This window comes from Muntiacus reevesi, chromosome 14 (genome assembly GCF_963930625.1).
Source record: "Muntiacus reevesi chromosome 14, mMunRee1.1, whole genome shotgun sequence".
NCBI lineage: Eukaryota > Metazoa > Chordata > Mammalia > Artiodactyla > Cervidae > Muntiacus > Muntiacus reevesi.
The window spans coordinates 13,942,838-13,964,893 of record NC_089262.1 but is presented as its reverse complement, the minus strand read 5'-3'; the positions used below and the strand labels follow the sequence as shown (position 1 = coordinate 13,964,893).

General features: G+C 42.5%; 1 protein-coding gene across 1 annotated transcript in view; it reads right to left on the bottom strand.

Moving 5' to 3' along the window:
- FBXL7 (F-box and leucine rich repeat protein 7) overlaps positions 1–22,056 on the bottom strand; it is a 428,890-nt gene that overhangs the window by 9,251 nt on the left and 397,583 nt on the right. Inside the window, exon 3 of the mRNA XM_065905401.1 lies at positions 3,520–4,131. Within this exon, the coding sequence (XP_065761473.1) occupies positions 3,520–4,131 (612 nt within the window). The remainder of the gene's footprint in view (positions 1–3,519; positions 4,132–22,056) is intronic.

The following is a 22,056-nucleotide window of genomic DNA, read 5'->3' as shown; positions in this document are numbered from 1 at the left end:
CATCCAGCCTGGCATTTTGCATGATGTACTTTGTAAGTTAAATAAGCAGGGTGACAATATACAGTGTTAATGTATTCCTTTCCTATTATGGGACCAGTCCATTGTTCCATGTTCAGTTCTAACTGTTGCTTCCTGACCTGCATACAGGTTTCTCAGGAGGCAGGTAAGGTGGTTCTGTATTCCCATCTCTACGAATACACACATACACACATACACTGCTGCTTCTATTTCTCTGGAGAACCGTGTTGTCTAGTCACTCAGTTGTGTCTGACTCTTTGCAACCCACAGACTGTTGCTCACCAGGCTCCTCTGTCCATTGGATTCTCCAGGCAACAATATTGGAATGTGTTGCCATTTTCTTTTCCAGAGGATCTTCCCAACCCAGGGATTGAACCTGAGTCTCCTGCATTAGCAGGCAGATTCTTTACCACTGAGTCACCAGGGAAGCCCTAGAGAACCATGACTAAACATTAGTAAAAGGTAATAAGTGATAATGAATAAATACTAGAGCTAGTTATAGTAACTTCCAGTGACTTTTAAAGATAACTTTCAAGGTGGGCATGCTAGGGATGGGAGGGGCAGTCTCACAATCTCTGGGGAGTCAAGCTCTAGACCAGCCAAGCTCTAGACCAGTTAAGCTCTATACTCAGTGGCAAGTATATTGCCACTGAGGAGGTAGCCACTATCAGAGGCTAGTTTCAAGAACCAAGGGGAATAAGTACAGGTGAAATCACAGTTTCTAGATTCCCTCAGAACTGGAGGGCACCGTTCGGAGGTGGTGACACAAACCACGCTTATGACTTGCTGGGTAGTTTGAGTTCATCTACCTGAAAACACCCACCACCATTGCTGCCAATATCTAGAATTCTGTGCTCTCAGTGAGTTAGAGAGTCCCCCGTTTACACAATCTTTATTTACACAGATATCGAGGGGTCTTGCAATTGGTCAGGTTGATAGGGAGAAGCTTAGCACATAACGGTTAGCACAGGAGCCAAGCAGGGTCCACTCACTCAGGCTAGAAGCCCAGAAATTTCCATCCCCAAACAGCCCAAGCAGTTTCTGCATTTCCGAATCTCAAAAGAACTCCAAGGACAAAATGCAGTTACTTGCAGCCTGTCCTGAGGGTGCACGGGAGAGCCCCTTTAACAAAGATGGGGATTCCAAAACTGAGTCATTTTCTAATCTGAGAAAAATAAAATTAGGTGTTTATAAAAGGCTCACAGGGTTCAGAATTTTGAATGTTAAAGAATCCAATCCCTTAGTCCCCCTCACCCCGTCTTTTTTTTTTTTTTTTAAAGAAAAGGAAACACATCTAGAGAAAGCTGCGAACTGTCCCAAATCACAGACTTTTGAAGCTAGTTCCCACCACATCACAATGCTTTCTCTTTCCAAAATTCCTTGGGGGGGAAAATGTAAGAAAACCTCTTGGTTTCCTGCTTCTTTATGCCAACAGCTGCTCACGACTAACTGAACATACGGTTTCCACGGCTTTGTGCTGGAGCCAACTCAAGGAGGGGAGCAGGGAAAGAATGTATGAGAAATAATTGACTGTCATCGGAAATATTTTCAGATGTCGGTTTTCAGAAGAGAGAGTGAGCACCGAGAGCTGACTTTTACCTCAGGTTTTGTTGGAGGATATCATTTACCTCAGATGCTGGTAAATCCCCAACTCTATTTCTTTGCCTGTTTAGTGGTTTTTACTTTCCACCCCTCCCCAACAGTCCCCGAGGTTGTGGCTCGCGCTGCTCACTTCTTTAACTCCACTTGCATCTCACACACGCCAGCCTCTCCAATGTGCGTCTTTTGACTGGGTATCGGATGAGATAAAGAAAGGCTGTTAGTCTGGCTGGATCCACGTCTGGCGCCTCAGTGCAAGTCTGGGCTTTAATTCTTCCTGCCTGTGAGAGCTTTTCAAGCAAAGCAGCCATGCTGGGAGTTCCTTCATTTTAAAAAAAAGAACTAAAGGGCTTCCCTCATAGCTCAGTTGGTAAAGAATTTACCTGCAAAGCAGGAGACCCCGGTTTGATTCCTGGGTTGGAAAGATCTGCTGGAGAAGGGATAGGCTACCCACTCCAGTATTCTTGGGCTTCCCTTGTGGCTCAGCTGGTAAAGAATCCACCTGCATTGCGGGAGACTTGGGTTCGATCCTTGGGTTGGGAAGATCCCCGGAGAAGGGAAAGGCTACCAACTCCAGTATCCTGGCCTGGAGAATTCCATGGACTGTATAATCCATGGGGTTGCAAAGAGAAGGACACAACTGAGTGACTTTCACTTTCAAAGGCTCCACTTGGTGGGCCCTACCCTTGCACTCTGGAATTAAGGATACTGCCTGATGGCAGAGGCCAAGGCAATATTGTGAAATGATTTTCCTTCAATTAAAAATAAATAAATTTGGGAAATAAAAGAATATTGCTTGAGAAAAGATGCAAAAACAACCCAAGGCTGAGGAGAGTAGGAGTGAAATATGAGGAGACCCTTAGCCATGACGGATTTTCCCCAGTGTCTGCAAAATTTCGAGCCATGGTGACCACAGGCCAGCTTTCATGCTCCATGCAACAGTGACCAGTGGATGTCAGGGCAGTTTCTAAACTACTTACGTTTGAGCTAGAGAATTGGCTCTCATTTATCTGTGATTAGATATTTAGTTCCCATTATCCATAGTTTGGGCTTCCCTGGTGGCTCAGATGGTAAAGAATCTGCCTGTAATGTAGGAGACCCAGCTTCAATTCCTGGGTCAGGAAGATCCCCTGGAAAAGGGAACAGCAACTCACTCCAGTAATTTTGCCTGGAGAACTCCAAGGACAGAGGAGCCTGGCAGGCTATAGTCCATGGGATCTCAAAGTGTCAGACATGACTGAGCAACTAACACCAACACCACGACCACCTTAAATCTGTGGTTGCTCTGAAATTACTTTGAGAATTATGGGGAGGAAAGACACGCTTAAAAGTCACACTAACTTGTGAGCTTGCCTTGCTGCTCCAGTGGTTAAGACTTCGCCTTCCAATGCAGGTTCAATCCCTGGTCAGGGAGCTAAGCTCTCACATGCTTCTTGGGCAAGAAACCAAAAGGGAAATCAGAAGGTATATTGTAACAAATTCAATAAAGACTTTTGAAAAGGTCCACATCAAGAAACAAAGCAAAAAGAGGCAGGCTAACTTGAACTGCCAGACCCAAGGTGCCTCTAACTCCTCTAAGAAAGTGAAAGTGAAGTTGCTCAGTCCTGTCCACTCTTTGCAACCCTGTGGACTATAGCCTGCCAGGCTCCTCATAGGATCCTCCAAGGCAAGAATACTGGAGTGGGTTGCCATTTCCTTCTCCAGCTCCTCTAAGAAGTTGACATCATTTGACGAAGGGGATACCTCTGGCCCCCAGAATCATGGTTCCATAAAGACAGTTTTATGGGAAGAAGAGCCACCCTGCTGAGCCCTGAATGTCACAAAGCGGGACCCTTCCCAGGTGTCAGCGTCCTCTCCGGCGTTGGGAGGACGTGCTGGGAAGGGCCAGGGATGGCCACCTACCTGACACATCCAGGTGCTCCAGGTTGGGGCAGAGGGACACCACGTCGAAGACTGCCTCGTTGGAGATGTTGTAGCAGCCGGAGACCTCCAGCCGCCGGAGCTCCGGGCAGCACTGGGCGATGGTGTACAGCCCTCGGTCCGTGAGCCGCCTGCAGCCACTGACGCTGACGGTCTCCAGCATGAGGCAGACGTTGGGGGTGTCCTGACAGAGTCTGCGGGTGAGCACCCTGAGCGCGCGGTCCACGTTGATGGTCTCGCCCGTCAGGCGGATAGTCCTCCAGAGGCGCGGGTCCCAGGCCAGGTTGTACCAGCGGCGGCACACGCGCGCGCAGCGGCAGAGCTGGTTGGTGGGCAGGAAGGAGAAGACCTGCACCATGGCGTGGTCCGGGAGCCGCTCGATGCTGGCCTGCTCCTTCTGGGGCCTGGAGGCCAGGCGGATGAGCGGGTGGGTGAGGCGGGTCGGGGGCGGGGAGTGGACCATGGCCACCGTCTCCCCGGTGATGGAGGACGAGGAGGTGGACGAACCCCTTCCATTCTGAAATCCCGGCAGGTTGGGTGGACATATCAGGGCTGGGCTGGGCGTGCTCAGTGTGCGCATGCTCAGGTCGGAGTCTGGCAAAGGACAGAGAACAAAGGGTTAAGGATGGACGGAGCGCAGGAGGGGCGGGGCGGGGAAGGAGGCAGGGAGGTGGCATCCCGTCCGCTGACATCCTTCCTGCGCAGACGCCGGCTCAGTCCGTCTCATTGGAAGCGGGAGCGCATGCAAGTTTTCCCCATTAAGAAAAGGGCTAATTCTTCACTATCTCCACCGGGGTGGGCATGCTATCTCTGAAGGGTCAGGTAAGAAATAGTGGAAGCCCTGCAGGCCATCTGGGTTCCATCCCTGTTGCAATTACTCAGCCCTGCAGTTTTAGTGCTAAAGCGGCCATAAACAACACGAGAACGAGCCCAGCCGTCCCGGCTATTTTTCCATAAAACTTGTTCTGTAAAAACAGATCAGTCAATTTGGCCCCAGGGTTATAGTTTGCTGACCTCTGATCTACATTAACGGTGATTATCTAAAGGGCACAACTCCAAAGTTTCGTTATTTCTATACTGGGAGAAGAAAGCTCATATATTGTAAACACAAGCTGACTTACTTTGGTTAGGCAGATGCTTACGCTTCATTTATAAAGGACAGGAATGCATTTTACAAAAGGCGAAGACCGGCCAGTGGGGAGAGAGCATGAGCCATCTTTGCCCTCACCTGCCCCCTAGTGTCCGGTCCCCCTTCTTGTGATAATGGTACCCCAAACTCAGTGATCCGGGTTCTGGAGGGCCACCCTGCTTCCTTCTTCTGTTAGACTAGGCACTTCAGATGGTATCTGCAGCCCTTGAATATCTGTGGCAATGCTTATTTTTCTTTCTTATCAATAATTCCTCCCTTTGCATTTGAATAATGTGACTTCTTTTCTGTTCCTTGGAACCAAAAAGGTCACTTGATGAAGAAGCAAATGGTTTTTAAATTTATGAGGGATTGAGAGACCTTTAGAATGCTGCTTTAAGAAGTCTGCTCATTTCATATCCTTCCCCCAACCTTGACATATATATATATATATATATATATATATATATATATATATGGAAGAATTTATTCTTGCACTATATAAATGTTTGTATGTTATACATTTTACATATTTAGATGTATAGACTTATTTAGGAAGACATTTATTCTTTCTAAATATGTTTATATATTTCATACATACATGTGAATATATATTTTAATATATATAGACACATGCACACACATATATTATATATATATATATATAGAGAGAGAGAGAGAGAGAGAGAGAGAGATAACCTCCAAAATACACAATTCTTTACCTGTGAAATAAGTGAATTGGTCTAGATAATTTCTAAGTCACTTCCAGCTCTAATTATAGCTCTAAAGACTTAAACAAAAATTCTATCCTTGTGTGCTTTTTCACATTTCGTATCTTGGGAATTTTCATTCAAACACTTGTCTTTTCAAAGGAGTCCCAGAACTTCTGACCCAGGACATCTCTGCTGTGTACTTGTAGTTTTCTCGTTGATAGACTCTGTTTATCTTTTAGATAGACTTTTGTCTTTTCTTTTAGATTTACTTCTCTGTAACCTAACGCTGAAGGTGCCCTACGCAGGTCACCACTTTTCTCCGGGAGCATCTCTGAATTATTGTCTGCCCCTCCCCCAGCCCCATGCACTTACAGACACACCTTGTCTGCCTCTTGAAATACAAAACCTTTTGTGACTGAATGCAACTGCCACCCCCTCTAAGAATAGTTAGGCTTCCCTCATAGCTCAGTTGGTAAAGAATCTGCCTGCAATGCAGGAGACCCCAGTTTGATTCCTGGGTTGGGAAGATCCACTGGAGACGGGATAGCCTACCCACTCCTATATTCTTGGGCTTCTCTTGGGGTTCAGCTGGTAAGGAATCCTCCTGTAATGTGGGAGACCTGGGTTTGATCCCTGGGTTGGGAAGATCCCCTGGAGGAGGGAAAGGCTACCCTTTCACAGAATACCACTCCAGGATTCTGGCCTGGAGAGTCTGACATGACCGAGCGACTTTCACTTCACTAAGAATAGTTCCTTTCTGTCTTTGAGATAAAATGAATTCCTTCCCTTTTGAAGTCCCCACCCTTCCTTATACAGGCATATGTGAATTTATCATTCCCTATTGCTTGATTGTATTATTTTTCTCACTTTTGCATCTCTCCCGATACCCCCATAACCTTTGTCATGTGATTCTGCAGTCTTCCTAGGCATAGTTGTATTTCTTCAGTCCGGTGATGTGAGCTTTGGCCATGTGACTTGCTTTGGTTAGCGAATCTTAGGGGATGTGATTTGCCCAAAGCCATGTATGTGGTTGGGCTTGCCCACCTCTTTCTATCATCACCATAGGAAGAACATCCTCAGTTGGTCCACTGACCTTAGGATGATGAGAAGTGCATCACCTCATCAGATGAGCAGACAGAAGTGGCCCCAACCTGCAGCTTAGAGCCAAGCTCAACCAAACCTGGCCGGAGTCAACAAATGCCCACATGAACCATAGACATGTGAGCTGGAATACTGAGGTCTGGGGTGGTTTATAATACAGTACCCCCATTGCAACGGATGATAGGTACAACTTCTACTACACTAAAAACCCTCTGAGACAGGATGAAACCCTCTTCTTCTCTGTGTCCTGGCGGTGCCTGACATGGCTTATGGTACACACTGCTGCTGTGAGCTCAGTTGTGTCCGACTCTTTTGAGACGTCCCGGACTGTATCCCTCCAGGCTCCTCTGTCCATGGGATGATCTTCCAGGCAAGAATATGACAGTGGGTTGTCGTGCCCTCCTCCAGGGGATCTTCCGAACCCAGGGATTGAACCCGAGCCTCCTGCACTGGCAAGCAGATTCTTTATGACTGTGATACCAGAGAAGCCCTTATGGCACACAGTAGGGGCGCACTAACATCTTGAATTTGAAAGGAAGCATTTATATGTTTTTAGAGGATTGATATCTAGCTTGACAAGTACTTTTCTTTTTTTTTTTTTTTTCCCACCAGATCTCTGTTTTGCTTTATTTTCAGGAAAATTCAGGAATTTGTGTTTTTCTGAGAAGTCTCTTGATTTTTAAATGTCAATGTGTGCTCAGTCCCTCAGTCGTGTCCAACTCTTTGCAGCCCCATGGACTGTAGCCCACCAGGCTCCTCCGTCCATGAGACTTCCCAGGCAAGACTACTGGAGTGGGTTGCCACTTACTCTTCCAGGGGATCTTCCTGACGCAGGGATCAGTCTCTTATGTCTCCTACATTGCAGGTGCATTCTTTACCCACAGAGCCATCAGTGTGTGTGTTAGTTGCTCGGTCATGTCTGACTCTTTGCGACCCCATGGACTGTAACTCACCAGGCTCCTCTGTCCATGGGATTCTCCAGGCAAGAATACTGGAGTGGATTGCCATTCCCTTCTCCAGGCATGTACTTTTCTATCCCAGCTGCTATACATACTGCATTTTAAATCATTCATAAGAAAAAAAAAATGCACTTCTGTCTTTTGTAATCAGCTAAAATAAACAGTAAATCTTTAAGGAAAACCTTAAGTGTAAACCAATTAAGGGTTTGAAAACTGCCATCCAAGCTACCACAGTACTATTATTACATGAACTCCTAGAATTGCCTCTGAAGTGACCATTTTTCTTAGGAGGTTGAGCAACTTCTTTTGGATCAGGGAGGAGTGACAAGCTTAGGTTTTCAGCTCTGACATTTTAGCAGTTGTGAAGGCTCTGAAATCTCTCTCCTGCCTGCCTCCAGTCCGTTCATCTTAAAAGAGAAAGATGCTTAACTATTCTGCAGAGACCTGTGTAGTTTGATTTGGGCCCTGGACGAATGGATTCTTCTTATGGTGGGGGTGGAGGTGGATTCCTAAAATCTGCGTCTATAACGGATTCACTTTTCATCATTCTTTTATACTCCCAGCACTGGATCATAGGAATACATCTAAATTGCCTAGCACTACTGTGCATTTAGGAAGGCTCTTAGGTTTTTATTTTTTCTTTCTTTTCTTTGCCAATAATCATGCCCTGGTATTAATGGAGTCCACACTCATAAAGAGATGGCAGTCTGGCACCCCTGTGGGAGACATTCTGCCCCAGGAGACTCAGGAGCACAGTAATGGCTCTCTTCTCCAGCTCTCAGCAGCAGGACTCTCAGCAGTAATTCAGGACAGCCATGCACTGGGGGCTAAGCAGGGGAGTCTAGGAGATTTCCACCAGGAAAGCTGGATGTCTCTTTTTGCCAGAGCACACACCAGGATTCTCTTGAGTTCTTTGTGCTTATTCTATGTGTGTGCCAAGTCGCTTCAATCGTGTCTGACTCTGTGATCCTATGGACTGTGGCCCGCCAGGCTCCTCTGTCCATGGGATTTTCCAGGCAAGAACACTGGAGAGGGTTGCCATGCCCTCCTCCAGGGGATCTTCCTGACCCAGGAATCGAACTCATGTCTCCAGCGTCACAGGCGGATTCTTTACTGCTGAGCCACCAGAGAAACTTATTCTACAGTAGGTCAAAAACCCTCGAGAATTTCTGACAGGATACAATCTGTTGTAATTGAATAAATTGCACTCGATAATTAGAAAAAGGATGAAGAATGATGAGTAATGCTATGGTCTAAATGTTGCTAGCTGTCTCACGTTCGTATGTTGAATGAACGTTCACCCCCGAAGTGATGGTAGTATGGAGGGTGGGGCCTTTGGGAAGTGATTAGGTCTTGAGAGTGAACCTTCATGAATGGGCTCAGTGCCTTCATAGAGCAGACCCCAGGAACCGGCTCTCACTGCTGCCCTGTGAGGTGACAGTGAGGAGGCAGACTTTTATGAGGAAGTGGGCCACCAGCAGATACTGAATCTGCCAGCATCTTGATCTGGGGCTTCTAGACCTGTGAGAAATACATTTTTCTTCTTTATAAGCCACCCCGTCTGTGGTATTTTTCTGTAGACAAATAACAACTAGAGATGTTCATGCCCAGATGTTGTCACAAAGAATCTTTTCTTGATACTTTATGTCTATATGTATATGTGTGTATATATATATATATATATATATATATATATATGGAAATATACATATATAAAATTTTTTTTCACTGAACACATGCTCACATACACACATAAACACATATTTTTAATTTGGAAATAAATGTTATTATGGATAAAACACACACAGTTGCCACACAGTTTCTCTTACCCTTTGGGACTCAGAGCCATTTATTGCCACAAGGTATGATGTATAGGAACAAGAAGTAGTTTTTCCTTACAGAATGATCAAGAGTCCCAGAGTATAAATGCATGTGTGCCAGGAAAAGAGAGTACGGCTTCAGATTCAAAACAAGGACCATTTCTGCTACCAAGTCGTGTATTCCATGTGCACACAGCCCAGCAGAAAGACCTAGTACTCTCTTTGCACGTAATTTTTTTTCTCCTTTGTCATTTTCAGAGGACTGGCAGCTGAATTGACAATGGCAAGAGCTTCTATTTTTTCTGATACAGATTAGAAACAAGGATGCTGATATCTGACCCCTGGACATACACTGGAGAGGAAATGATCAAAGACAAATAATAAGATGATAGAGAGAAGAAATTTGGAACCCTTCTCCTGGCCTTGTATGACACTGCAAGACAAACAGAAGCAAAAAGAAAGCTGACTTTATTTGAACTCAGAATATAAATTCACACTATTTTATAGGAATGAACATATTTTCATATCTGAATATCTACTCCAAGTGAATTTCTACCTATCTGATGTCTTGAGGGCAAAATCGACCCACTTATCTTAGCAGTAAGATGGTCCCATTGGGCAACGACACAGAATAACTGAGAGGATATTATCGTCACTTTTAATACACTGTATACTTTCATATGCATTTATATAAATTAGCCATTATATTACATCTTTCTTTACTGTGCCCCTAGGCAAATGCTGAGCTGCATGAATAACATATGGAAGAACTCTTCCCTGAGACGCATTATTTTGAATAGCAAAAGTGGCACTTGCAAAAATTGCCTGTGCTCAGTCGCTACATTGTCCCTGATTCTTTGCCACCCCATGGACTATAGCCCGCCAGGCTCCTCTGGTCCTGGGATTTTCTAGGCCAGCATACTGGAGTGGCGTGCCATTTCCTTCTCCGGGGGATCTTCTCAACTCAGGGATCAAACCTGCGTCTCCTGCATGGGCAGACAGATTCTTTACCACTAAGCCACCAGGGAAGCCCTTGCAAAAAAGTACTAAGTGGAATATACATTTCCAAAAGCTTCTGTCAAGAGTCAAATCTACGATAACTGGAAATGGGGATCATGATGAAATGGCCCAGAGCAGCTTGTTTAAAAGCCTCCCTTCCCTGTTGCTTCTATGGTATCCACATCGCCCTGAGATGCAGGTATCACCCACACAGTGTTCTTGGCATCAGTCACTGCAAACCGGCATATACAACAGTCACTTGTATCAATTATTTGAAGAACAAAAGTCCCCTGATATACCAGGACAAGGAATGCCCAGACTCTCAGGAGATAAATACATCTTCATAACATCTGAAAAATTTCCAGAATGTAAAAAGTAGGTGGCTTTTTTAATTTACCAAATGGCTATTTACTCTGCTGACATTCTTTTTTCAATAATAAATACATGAATTGATAGGGAAGCCAGTTAAAGGTATATTCAATGAATTACTTCATGGTAGGTAGGATGGATGGGTGAATGGAAGAAAGAATGGACACACAGACAAAAGAACAAGGGGAAACCATTATAAAATCTGCAGAAAGGGCATGTTTGGTTACATATAAATATGGAAATGGAAAAGAGGTTGTCAATTATGAATATGCAAGACTCGAAGAAAGACAGAGATGAACACATGTAAATGTCATGAAAGCAGAATGGGAGAATTTATGGGGAAATAAGCAAACCATTTTTTTTTGCAATAGGACATATATTTTGTGACCTGTTTTTCCTAATGATATCGAGAAGCTGGAAATAACCCCCAAATTGATATATAACACAAAAACACCCACCACGGATGTCTGCAGGAAAATATACAGAATAAAGTGCAAGGAATACACAGGGATAGACATTGGGGATTCAGTAGTGTGGGTTGCTGCAGACTCTCAGATTACAGATTTACAGGCAGAAAAGAAAGTGACCTTCATTTATTGATTGGGTCACTTCACACACGTGGTTTCCTGTTGTCTGAGTGCCCAGTGGGGTCTGGAAGGGGTAAAGTGGGCTTCCCAACTGGTACTAGTGGTAAAGTATCAGACTGCCAGTGTAGGAGATGTAAGAGATGTGGGTTCCATCCCTGGATGGGGAAGATCCCCTGGAGGAGGGCATGGTTCCCCACTCAAGTATTCTTGTCTGGAGTCCCATGGACAGAAGAGACTGGCAGGCTCCATAGGGTCCATAGGACTGTACAGAGTCAGACACGACTGAAGCGACTTAGCACGGAGGCACGCAGATTGTAAAGCAAATATTCCTGACGCACCACCTTTCTGCACTACAACCCCATTCAGGTACTTCCACAGCAAAGACCCTGCCCTTTTCCAAAAGCTCGCAGCCTTTACAACTACTACTAAGTCGCTTCAGTCGTGTCCGACTCTGTGCGACCCCATAGACGGCAGCCCACCAGGCTCCGCCGTCCCTGGGATTCTCCAGGCAAGAGTACTGGAGTGGGGTGCCATTGCCTTCTTTAGGGAGAGAGAAAAAAGACTCTCTGTTGAGAATGTGCCTGCATCACACAAAATCCACGCTGGAAAAGGAGAGCAAAGTAGGTCCAAGTCTGAAAAAAAAAAATTCAGTTTTCAGAAGTCTAAGGTAAGGACATGAAAATATAAAATCTCCCAGTAATTTGAATGAAAGAATATATAATTTGAATTAAACAATATGTGTAGCAAAAACTTTTGAATTTTCTCAAAATGAGACTAATTTTCACTTCCTACAATGGAGATCCTAAGTCAAATAAATGTAATTATACTTTTTTATACTGATATTTTCATCTGTTGTCTAAAATAAGAGCCAGTGAATTCTTTAAAGTTTAAGAACTGCTTGCTCCATTATTAATTTAAAATATTTCCAAGTATGTGATATATGTGTGAACAATATGTTTTATGCTCTTACATATGTAAAGAATACCCAAAAGTTATAGCTGTCTCTTTCTGAGGGGAAAAAACCCTATGAACTTTCATACTCATGGTTGTAAATGTCCTGGAAATTCTGCCTCTTTGGTAATTACAGCACAGTATCAAAAATATTCAAGGCATCTCATGCACACATGCTTATTAGACACATTTTCTTCTAACGAGATAGCTGCTTGTTCTGTACAAGTTTTTATTTTCAAACCACTGCTGTTTACACTCTAGGAAGTCGTATTTACATTACATTGGCCTTTCAAAGTCAAAATTTACAAAGCTACTCTGCATTTTCCCCCTGTGATTACCAAAACTTTTGTGCAAGATGCTTTCCATTATAAGTTGTCTTTCTACTCCAGAATTCTTGCCATAAAAAGCAAAGTTTCTTTTCTTAGCTTAAACTCAAGCTTAGAAAAATAGATCCATAAAACCTAGCTTGTGAAAAAAAAAAAATACAATCTAAGGGATCTTTTTCTTCTTGTTTGATTTCAAAATATTTTCTTTTAATGTGGTTCACATCATATCCACACCCTAGAATTTATTTAAGGTATTGGTTGCTATGAGGCGGAAATTTATACAGACAAGGTTAACCTTGCATTTTACCCGGAAAAAGTTACCTTTAGGACTCAAGGGTTCGTGCTCAGAGGTCATCCAGAAGGCGGCACCCTCGAGTAGGTGTGCATGCTGAGTCAGTCCTGTCCAACTCTGTGTGACCCCCATGGACTGTAGCCCACCAGGCTCCTCTGTCCATGCGATTCTCCAGGCAAGAATGCTGGAGTGGGTTGCCATGCCCTCCTGTGTGACCCCCATGGACTGTAGCCCACCAGGCTCCTCTGTCCATGCGATTCTCCAGGAAAGAATACTGGAGTGGGTTGCCATGCCCTCCTCTAAGGGATCTCCCCCACCCAGGGATCGAACACATGTCTCTTGTGTCTCCTGCATTGGCAGGAGATTTTTACCTTTACCACTAGCACCACCTGGGAAGCCTATGGCACCCTCAAGATCAGATTAAAGGTAGGGCTTTTTTTTTTTTTTTTTTTTTTAATGGTACAGATGAACTTATTTGCAGGAATAGAGATGCAGATGTAGGGAATGGACCTGTAGATGTGGGGAGTGGGGGCATGAATTGAGAGATTAGGAGTGACCTATGCGCACTGGCATGTGTAAAATAGATAGCTAGTGCAAACTTGCTGTACCTGCCGTATATCTCAGGGAACTCAGCTCAGTGCTCTGTGATGACCTAGATGGATAGGGTGGGTGGTGGGGGCGCGGGAGGGAGGTGCAGGGGGGCGGGGGGTGCGGGGGGGCTGGGGAGGGAGGTCCAAGAAGGGGGGATATGTGTATACATATAACTGACTTACGTGGTTGTCCAGCAGAAACTAACACAGCATTATAAAGCAAATATACCCCAATTTGAAATAAATAAAACATAAGAAGAATAAAAGGGTAAGATTTCTGTCCAAGAACAAAACTCTGCTTTGTTGGTCACCTGAATCAGTCCTCTTAAGGGCAGAACTTGGTGACTGGTCCCTGAAATCTTGACAAGGATGTCGAGGGTCCTCTCACATCAGAAGATGGAGTCTAATCCAATGCCTGGCTCTATTTTTATGCTTAAAATAGATTCTAAAACATTCTAGACACCAGTTCCTCAATTTATCCAGTTTTGGACTCACACTGATTTGAATATGGATTCTGTTTTGTCCTTTAGTTCTTCTAAAATGGAAGAGTCACGCAGCTAAAGAAGCCTTTAACCCAGGTTGCTCTAAAAGACATAAATATAATGGATGAGATGTACAGAAGCACAAGCTGGAATTAAGATTGCAGGCAGAAATATCAATAACCTCAGATATGAAGATGACACCACCCTTATGGCAGAAAATGAGGAAGAACTAAAGAGCCTCTTGATGAAAGTGAAAGAGGAGAGTGAAAAAGCTGGCTTAAAGCTCAACATTCAGAAAACTAAGATCATGGCATCCAGTCCCATCACTTCATGGCAAATAGATGGGGAAACAGTGGAAACAATAAAAAAAAAAATGGTATTTATTTTTTGGGCTCCAAAATCACTGCAGATGGTGATTGTAGCCATGAAATTAAAAGACGCTTACTCCTTGGAAGAAAAGTATGGCCAACCTAGACAGCATATTAAAAAGCAGAGACATTACTTTGTCAACAAAGGTCCATCTAGTCAAGGCTATGGTTTTTCCAGTAGTCATGTGTGGATATGAAAGCTGGACTATAAAGAAAGCTGAGCACTGAAGAACTGATGCTTTTGAACTGTGGTGTTGGAGAAGACTCTTGAGAGTCCCAAGGAGATCCAACCAGTCCATCCTAAAGTCCTGGGTGTTCATTGGAAGAACTGATGTTGAAACTGAAACTCCAATACTTTGGCCACCTGATGCGAAGAGCTGACTCATCTGAAAAGACCCTGATGCTGGGAAAGATTGAGGGCAAGAGGAGAAGGGGATGACAGAGGATGAGATAGTTGGATAGCATCACTGACTCAATGGACATGAGTTTGGGTAAACTCCGGGAGTTGGTGATGGACAGGGAGGCCTGGCGTGCTGTGGTTCACGGGGTAGCAAAGAGTCGGACATGGTTGAGCGACTGAACTGAACTGAGCTGATGTACAGAACGGCATCTCAGGAATCTATAGTGCAGGTAGATTTCACCTTTAACACTGAATATCTAGAAAGGATCTTTTAGACAATTTATGCGCAATGAAACATAAGTGACCTTAGAAATTTAGAAACTATATCAGAGTCCTGGATTATCATTCACAGCCTCCTTATGGTTTTATTTTGTGTTGAAACAATGACTTCTTAGTACTTTTTAAAAGTCTGCAAAATGGCAAAAGATTATACTATAAATATAGTATAAATGAATTATACTATACATTCTTTAATGGAAATTAGGATGTTTCACCCTGAGAGAAAGTTCCACTGTTAGATACTATCCTAAAGGTGAGGCAATATTCTCCTTATGGTAGAGCATGCTTTTAGAACCTCTTTAAATATTTGTTAATCTTCTTTTTTAATAAAAAGAAAGATTCAGACTTTTGGACTCTGTGGGAGAAGGCGAGGGTGGGATGTTGTGAGAGAACAGCATTGAAACATGTGTATTATCAAGGGTGAAACAGATCACCAGCCCAGGTTGGATGCATGAGACTAGTGCTCGGGGCTGGTGCACTGGGAAGACCCAGAGGGATCGGGTGGAGAGGGAGGTGGGAGTGGGGATCGGGATGGGGACACATGTAAATCCATGGCTGATTCATGTCAATGTATGGCAAAAACCACTACAATATTGTAAAGTAATTAGCCTCCAACTAATAAAAATAAATAGAAAAAAAAAGAAAGATTCAGATGGAAAGTCTTTGACAGGCAGCATTATTTAGCTAGCATTTAATAACCTTTTAATGCTTTTAAACATTAAATTTACATTTAAATGTTTAAACAATAAACATTTAAACTGTTCATTGTAATTTATTTTTATTTAAAAACCATTTAATCTTGACAAGTGATACTGGTCTTTCCAGGAAGGTAATATAGTATTTGGCCTTTAAATAATTTAAGTTTACTTTCAAAAATATTAAGTGAATAGTAGTACAGTTGATGAGGAGATAAGGCAAAAACCATGACGGCATTTGTAAATGTCTCAAGTTTGGGAAACACTGTTACAGTGGAAAGAACACTGAACTTGGGTGAACTTGGATTCCTGCCTCTGGTCCACTATGTGCAATTGCATCGTCTGAGACAAGTGGCTGCAACTCCAGGGGCGACCGGCCTCCTCTTGCTGAAACTAGAAATAATTCCACCCACTTTACAAAGTAGTTAGATGGAGTCGATGAAAGGTGATATTGTTATCAGTAGAAGCATTGGCCAAAAATGATACAGTCTCTACTGAGGACTTCCTGGGGAGACATTCTGGGCCCTCCAGCTGTGGGGGCTATGCTTTGAGATCTGTACGCGTCTGGATTTCCTGGTATATTCCCATCTTCACAAATTCCTTATTGTTGCCTCCATAAACTTTTGAAATTTCTCTCACATCAGTGGTGGCGGGGTCGGGGGGTGGGGGGAATGTGAATGTAGCCTTATTTGGAAATGGAGACTCTGAAGATGTCATTAAGATGCCATCATACTCAGTTAGGGTGATTCCTAATCCAATATAACTGGTGTCCTTGTGAGAAAAGAAACAGAGGCTTGGGGAGAGAAGATGGAGAAAGATACAGAGGTAAGAGGGTCACACAAAGACAGAGGCAGAGACTGGAGGTTATGCTGCCATAAACCAAGGAACGTCTGAACCAAGGTACCAAGGAACAGCTGAAAGAGACAGGAAAGAAGCATTCTCTGTGACCCTGCAGCACCCTGATTTGGACTTGTGACCTCCAGAACTGTCACACAACAGATTCTATTACGTTACCTGGTTTGTGTACTTTGGAAAGGCAGTCCCCCAAAAGCCAGCACACCTCTTGCCATACTTTTTGACTGAATGATTCCTGTGTCAGATGTTGTATTAGACTACCTAGGTAACAAGGTCAAACATTGTTACAGGGTGTGGGAGCCCCTTTCCCCAAATTCACATCTCAGAGCATGTGTGTCCTGACCCAGAAGTCCTTCGCCCCCAGACTAACTGGTTGGTTCCCAGCCACTGCTCAAATTCCCAGTAGGACGTCAGTTTCTCTGTCAAGCCTTTCCAGATCCACCCAGGCTGAATTATTTAACCACTTTTACTGTTTCCATGGAAGTATAATCTATCTGTACCATAGCCTTTTCACACAGTATCTCTGCATCCACTGGACTGCAAGTACCTTGACTCCAGGAGTATTTCCTGCATCCCTAAGTCAGTCCGGGGTTTCACCTGGATTCGGCCACCAAGCAACTATTTACCTAAGGGAATATTCTTCACTTGGCCCTATAACAAATCCCTTTTAGTTTTCTTTTGGTTGGGGTTGAAATATTCACAGAAACTGCAGATCTTCCACCACTTACGAAGGAATTGTTGTTGTTTAATCACTAAGCTGCTTCTAATTCTTGCGACCCCCATGGACTGTAGCCCACCAGGTTCCCCTGTCCATGGGTTTCCCAGGCAAGAATCCTGGAGTGGGTTGCCATTTCCTTCTCCAGGGCATCTTACTGATGCAGGGATCAAACACATGTCTCCTGCACTGGCATTGCATTCTCTACCCCTGAGCCACAGGGAAAAGCCCTATGGAAGGATTATGCACCCATAAATCCATCGTAGGTTGAAAATATCTTAAGTTGAAAGTGCATTTAATTCACCTACTGAGCATAACTTAGCCGAGCCTTCCTTAAACATGCTCAAAACACTTGCATGAGAATACAGTTGGGCACTTTCATCTAACAAAGCTTCATTTGCAATAAAGCGTTGAGGATCTCATGTAATGTACTGAACTCTGTCCTGAAAGTGAAGCACAGACTCGTGGTCTGGGTGGTGTTTACCCTCACGATCCTGTGGTTGACTGGTAGCTGAAGTTCACAGCCGCTGCCAGCATCATGAGGGAGCATGGCACTGCATCACGCCAGCCTCAGAGAAATCAAAACCCAAAACTGCAGATGGCTCTCACACCCTTGTAACGCTGGAATATCATTAAGTCGGGGACTGGCTGTACTTGGAGCAACCAGATGTTTCTGACAGAACGAGTTGGAACGTCTTTGTGCTTTATCAACATTTCATTTTTAGGTCTTTTTTTTCTTTGGCCCTCCACTTAATTTAGGCAGAGGCAGCACACACACACAGTTTAATAATATTAGTCTTCCTGGGAGATATTTAAAAAGACACATGCACACACAAAAACAATCTCTTACAGTCCACATCACCTGAAGTATCTCAGAGCCAAATTCTTAGTGCTTTGTTCATGGTACCTGCTATGTAGATGAGTCACATGGCTGTTCACTGCTAATAACAATGAAACATGAAAACTCACAATAAATAGGGGGAAAAAACAACATTTCTACATTGGCCCACAATTTTAAAATATATTCTGTTTAACTTTAGTTACCTACGAAGCTACAGGAACTTTTGTGAATGTGTATTTCTTCCCGCAGACTGCTTCACACGTCAGTTGTAATAATTGGAACTGGCTTTTCATTGACAGTGTGGGAGAGATAGTAATATTTATCCGCTGTTTTCCAGAAAACTCATGGATAGCTCTGCAAAACTGGGACAACGTGCCAGCTCTTGTCTTGACAAGAGAAGAAAACACATGTTTCCATGAAAAGGTCTGCAACCCATGATTTTTGACTTCAAGTTGCATGTTATACAGCTGCCTTAATTGTCAGATAATGCTTTTGCCTTATTTCTTCATGAATAGTTATGAAATTCCAGCATTTGCATCTTTCAAAGTGCAGTAGATGGTACAGTATTGAATTTAGATTCTGGTAAAGAGAAACATACATTTTCAGTTCACAGCAGAAAATAGGCCCCACAGGGGGCAATAGTGGAGCTCACAAATTCAACTCTCAAGTGAGAAGAAAAAGAAATTACCAATAAACTTACGAACATGTAAAATATCAATAATTAATTAGAATGTTTCCAAAACAAAGCAAATCCCCGGAATTTTCTTAACTATTTGAATATATAATACCACATTGTTTAAATTCTTTATAACTTCTTTTAATTAAGAATATATACAGTGCTTATTATATAAGACACTGTTAGAAGTGCTATATAGATATTGACTAATATACACAATGTCCTCCTTATTTTTTTTAAATGTGTGGGAAAACCAATGACCCAATAATATAGAGCAACATTTTATCCTCTCTATATTATCAAATAGAGAATGGAACAGTATAGGAACTGAGTACACTTAAGTATTGTTTTCTGTACAAAGTGAGGGTCTCTTTGCAGCCTGCTGAGTGGATGGATGCCTTAAAGTGACCTGCGGTACATCTTATGGTGAGTTTCTGCTATAGTTCAAGTTCATAATCTCTGCTTGAGAGACCCTTACGGGTAGGGTTTTTCCAAGGAATAGACCCCAAAACTCTGTAGCACAAAGACTGGCTTTTCAATGAACCCCTGGGTTTGGAGGGGCGGAACTTTACATGGCCTAATTCTGGACTACATTATTAATACATACTTGGCTTAGGAATCCTCATTTTAAAGAGAAATTTAATAATAATCATAAGGAAATTCAGCTGCAGAGTAGAATCTAAGCAAACTGAAATCCTTCCAGGAAATCCTTCCACACAAACTGTGTTTTTTGTTTTGTTTTGTTTTTTTTCCTGTAGAATTTGAACTTATCAACTTTCCAATTACCCATATCCCAACCAGAAATTCATAATTTCTTGATCATATTTCTCTTTAGAAAGATATCTGGAAACATTTACTTATTGGATATATCTCTTAGCAGCACCTGGGTGAAGAATGAAAAAGTAAATCTAAACGTAGTTTCCTAATTATAACACATGGCATTAATCAGTACTAAAAGCTCCTGCTTAATCCTGAGATCATTAACAAAAATGCTTGGGGTCAGGGTCGGGAACCAGGAGGGGAAGAAGTTATACGTTTGATTCATTGGACATGATCTCTATTTAAAACAGTTTTGCTGGACCACATGTGCTTTCAGTTCTCTTTTAACCAAAATTCGAGACTTATTCTTAAGTAATAAAGTGAACAAAATGACAGATTATGGTACATCATTTATGTGGATATTTCACACATGAGAATGTTCCATATTCTGGTAGATTACAGCTCTGATTTCCCCAGGAGGCCATGGTTTGACCATGGGACATGGGTCAGAGTGTGGTCGAGGCACCTGAGTAGACTGGGAGGTAACTCAGGATTTACCCTCTCCATCCTAACCTCTGCATTGTCCCCTTTGTCTCCCCCAACCCAAACTCAGATATCCACATGGTTCTCATGGGTGGACCACTTTGCTTACTTTTGTGACTTTAGATCTGAACTTAAAATACTTTATTTTTACCAGTAAATGTTACCCTTTGACATTATTCCAGGCTGGTGGCTTGGGTTTTCCTCAAGATTTTTTTTTGTCTTGACATTTATTTGTTTGGTTTTGAAATCTCTCTCTACTAAATTAATAAGAGCAAAGATTAGCAAAGATGATAAAAACATTTTCAGATTTACTCTTCAGAGATGGAGCAGATAGAAACCTTGAGGTAGGAATTGTTTTGGCTCATTCAATACGAATGACCTTTAAAAAAATTCCTTATTCTGGGCCAGATGATATGCAGGTTGACCTTAGAGCATTGTTAGTTCTTTTTGGTTAAGAAGAAGACCACATTTCTTTCAAGTTCAAAATGGGAAAATAAGTTGAAAATGGCACCTTAATTTTAGATTCTGAGAAATTTCAATGCCTGATTGTTTTAGAGTTAACTTTAGATTATTAACACCAAAAAATAATTCATGGTTTACAGCTAAAAGATTGCTTCATTGGTCTCAAGGATCAGGGAAATAAAAAGATGATTAAAACAGCATTTTGAACATATTGCAAAATAGTCCATTTTGGCTCTTTCAGCCATGTTAAGAGCCTTATGAAATAATATAGCTAAACATTCAGTGATTGACTATTGGAATTCTTAAGTACATCACAGGATAGCACAAGCCACAAAGGAATGGCCAGATATTTGTACTTTTAATAATCTTCTTTGGCCAGTAATGTAATGTAGAGAACACACTTTTCTTTACTATAAAAAAGAACTCACATAAATATAGTCAAATAGTTATGAAACAGAAATTCATTTTCTTAGGGAAAAATTTAGGACCAAGATTAATGTGTAAGATATCAAATGTGTGGCTATTAATATGACCCTTTTTGGATCTTACACTCAGGAAACTCATTTTAAGCTTTGACCAGAGCTGTCCTTTATCCCTGGAAATGGTTTTTATTCTTATGATTTGAATTCTGTAAAGATCAAAACAAAATTAGAAACAACTTATCACAACCATGGTCTAGCTAATATTTAATTATTGCAAAGAATCTCTGCTTTTGGCATGAAATCCACAAAGGGTTTATAATTTACCCTTCTTTAGAGTCTGACATTGCTACAGACCTAAAACAAGGAATAAAGCGCACTATGTACTCACATCAGGGTTATGAAGTTTGTATGTTCTCATTGTAAGTACACAAAATGTCAGAGAGAGTCTGCTGCAATTGACATTCTACTAACAGATAACCTAGTATGAACACATTTGGCTCAAAACTTAGAAGTATATCAAAACACAATAATACATTTTTAAATGAGAGCAGCCAAGAAAAATAATGCATGTAGTAGTCCTATGACTTTATGAATAAAAAACTAAAATTATAAAAACTATTGTTATTCAGTGGATAATCGTGTTCGACTCCTTGCGACTCCATGGACTGCATGACTTCCCCGTCCTTTACTATCTCCCAGAGTTTGCTCAGATTCATGTCCATTGAGTCCGCAATGCTATTTAATCACACCACCCTCTGCTGCTCCTTCTGTTCCCTTCAGTCTTTCCCAGCATCAAGGTCTTTTCCAGTGAATCAGTTCTTTGCATCAGGTGACCAAAGTATTGGAGCTTCAGCTTCAGCATCAGTCCTTCCAATGAATATTCAGGGTTGATTTTCTTTAGGATTGACTGGTTTGATCTTGCAGTCCAAGGGACTCCTAAGAGTCTTCTCCAGCACCACAATTATGAAGCATCAGTTCTTTGGTGATTAGCCTTCGTTATGGTCCATATAAACACAATAAACTCATAAACACAATAGAAAGCTGTGTCCCTGGTGGCTCAGTCGGTAAAGAATCTGCCTGAAATGCAGGTGACCCAGGTTTGATTCCTGGATCTGGAAGATCCCCTGGAGAAAGAAATGGCAACCCACTCCAGTATTCTTGCCTGGGAAATTCTGTGGGCAGAGGAGCA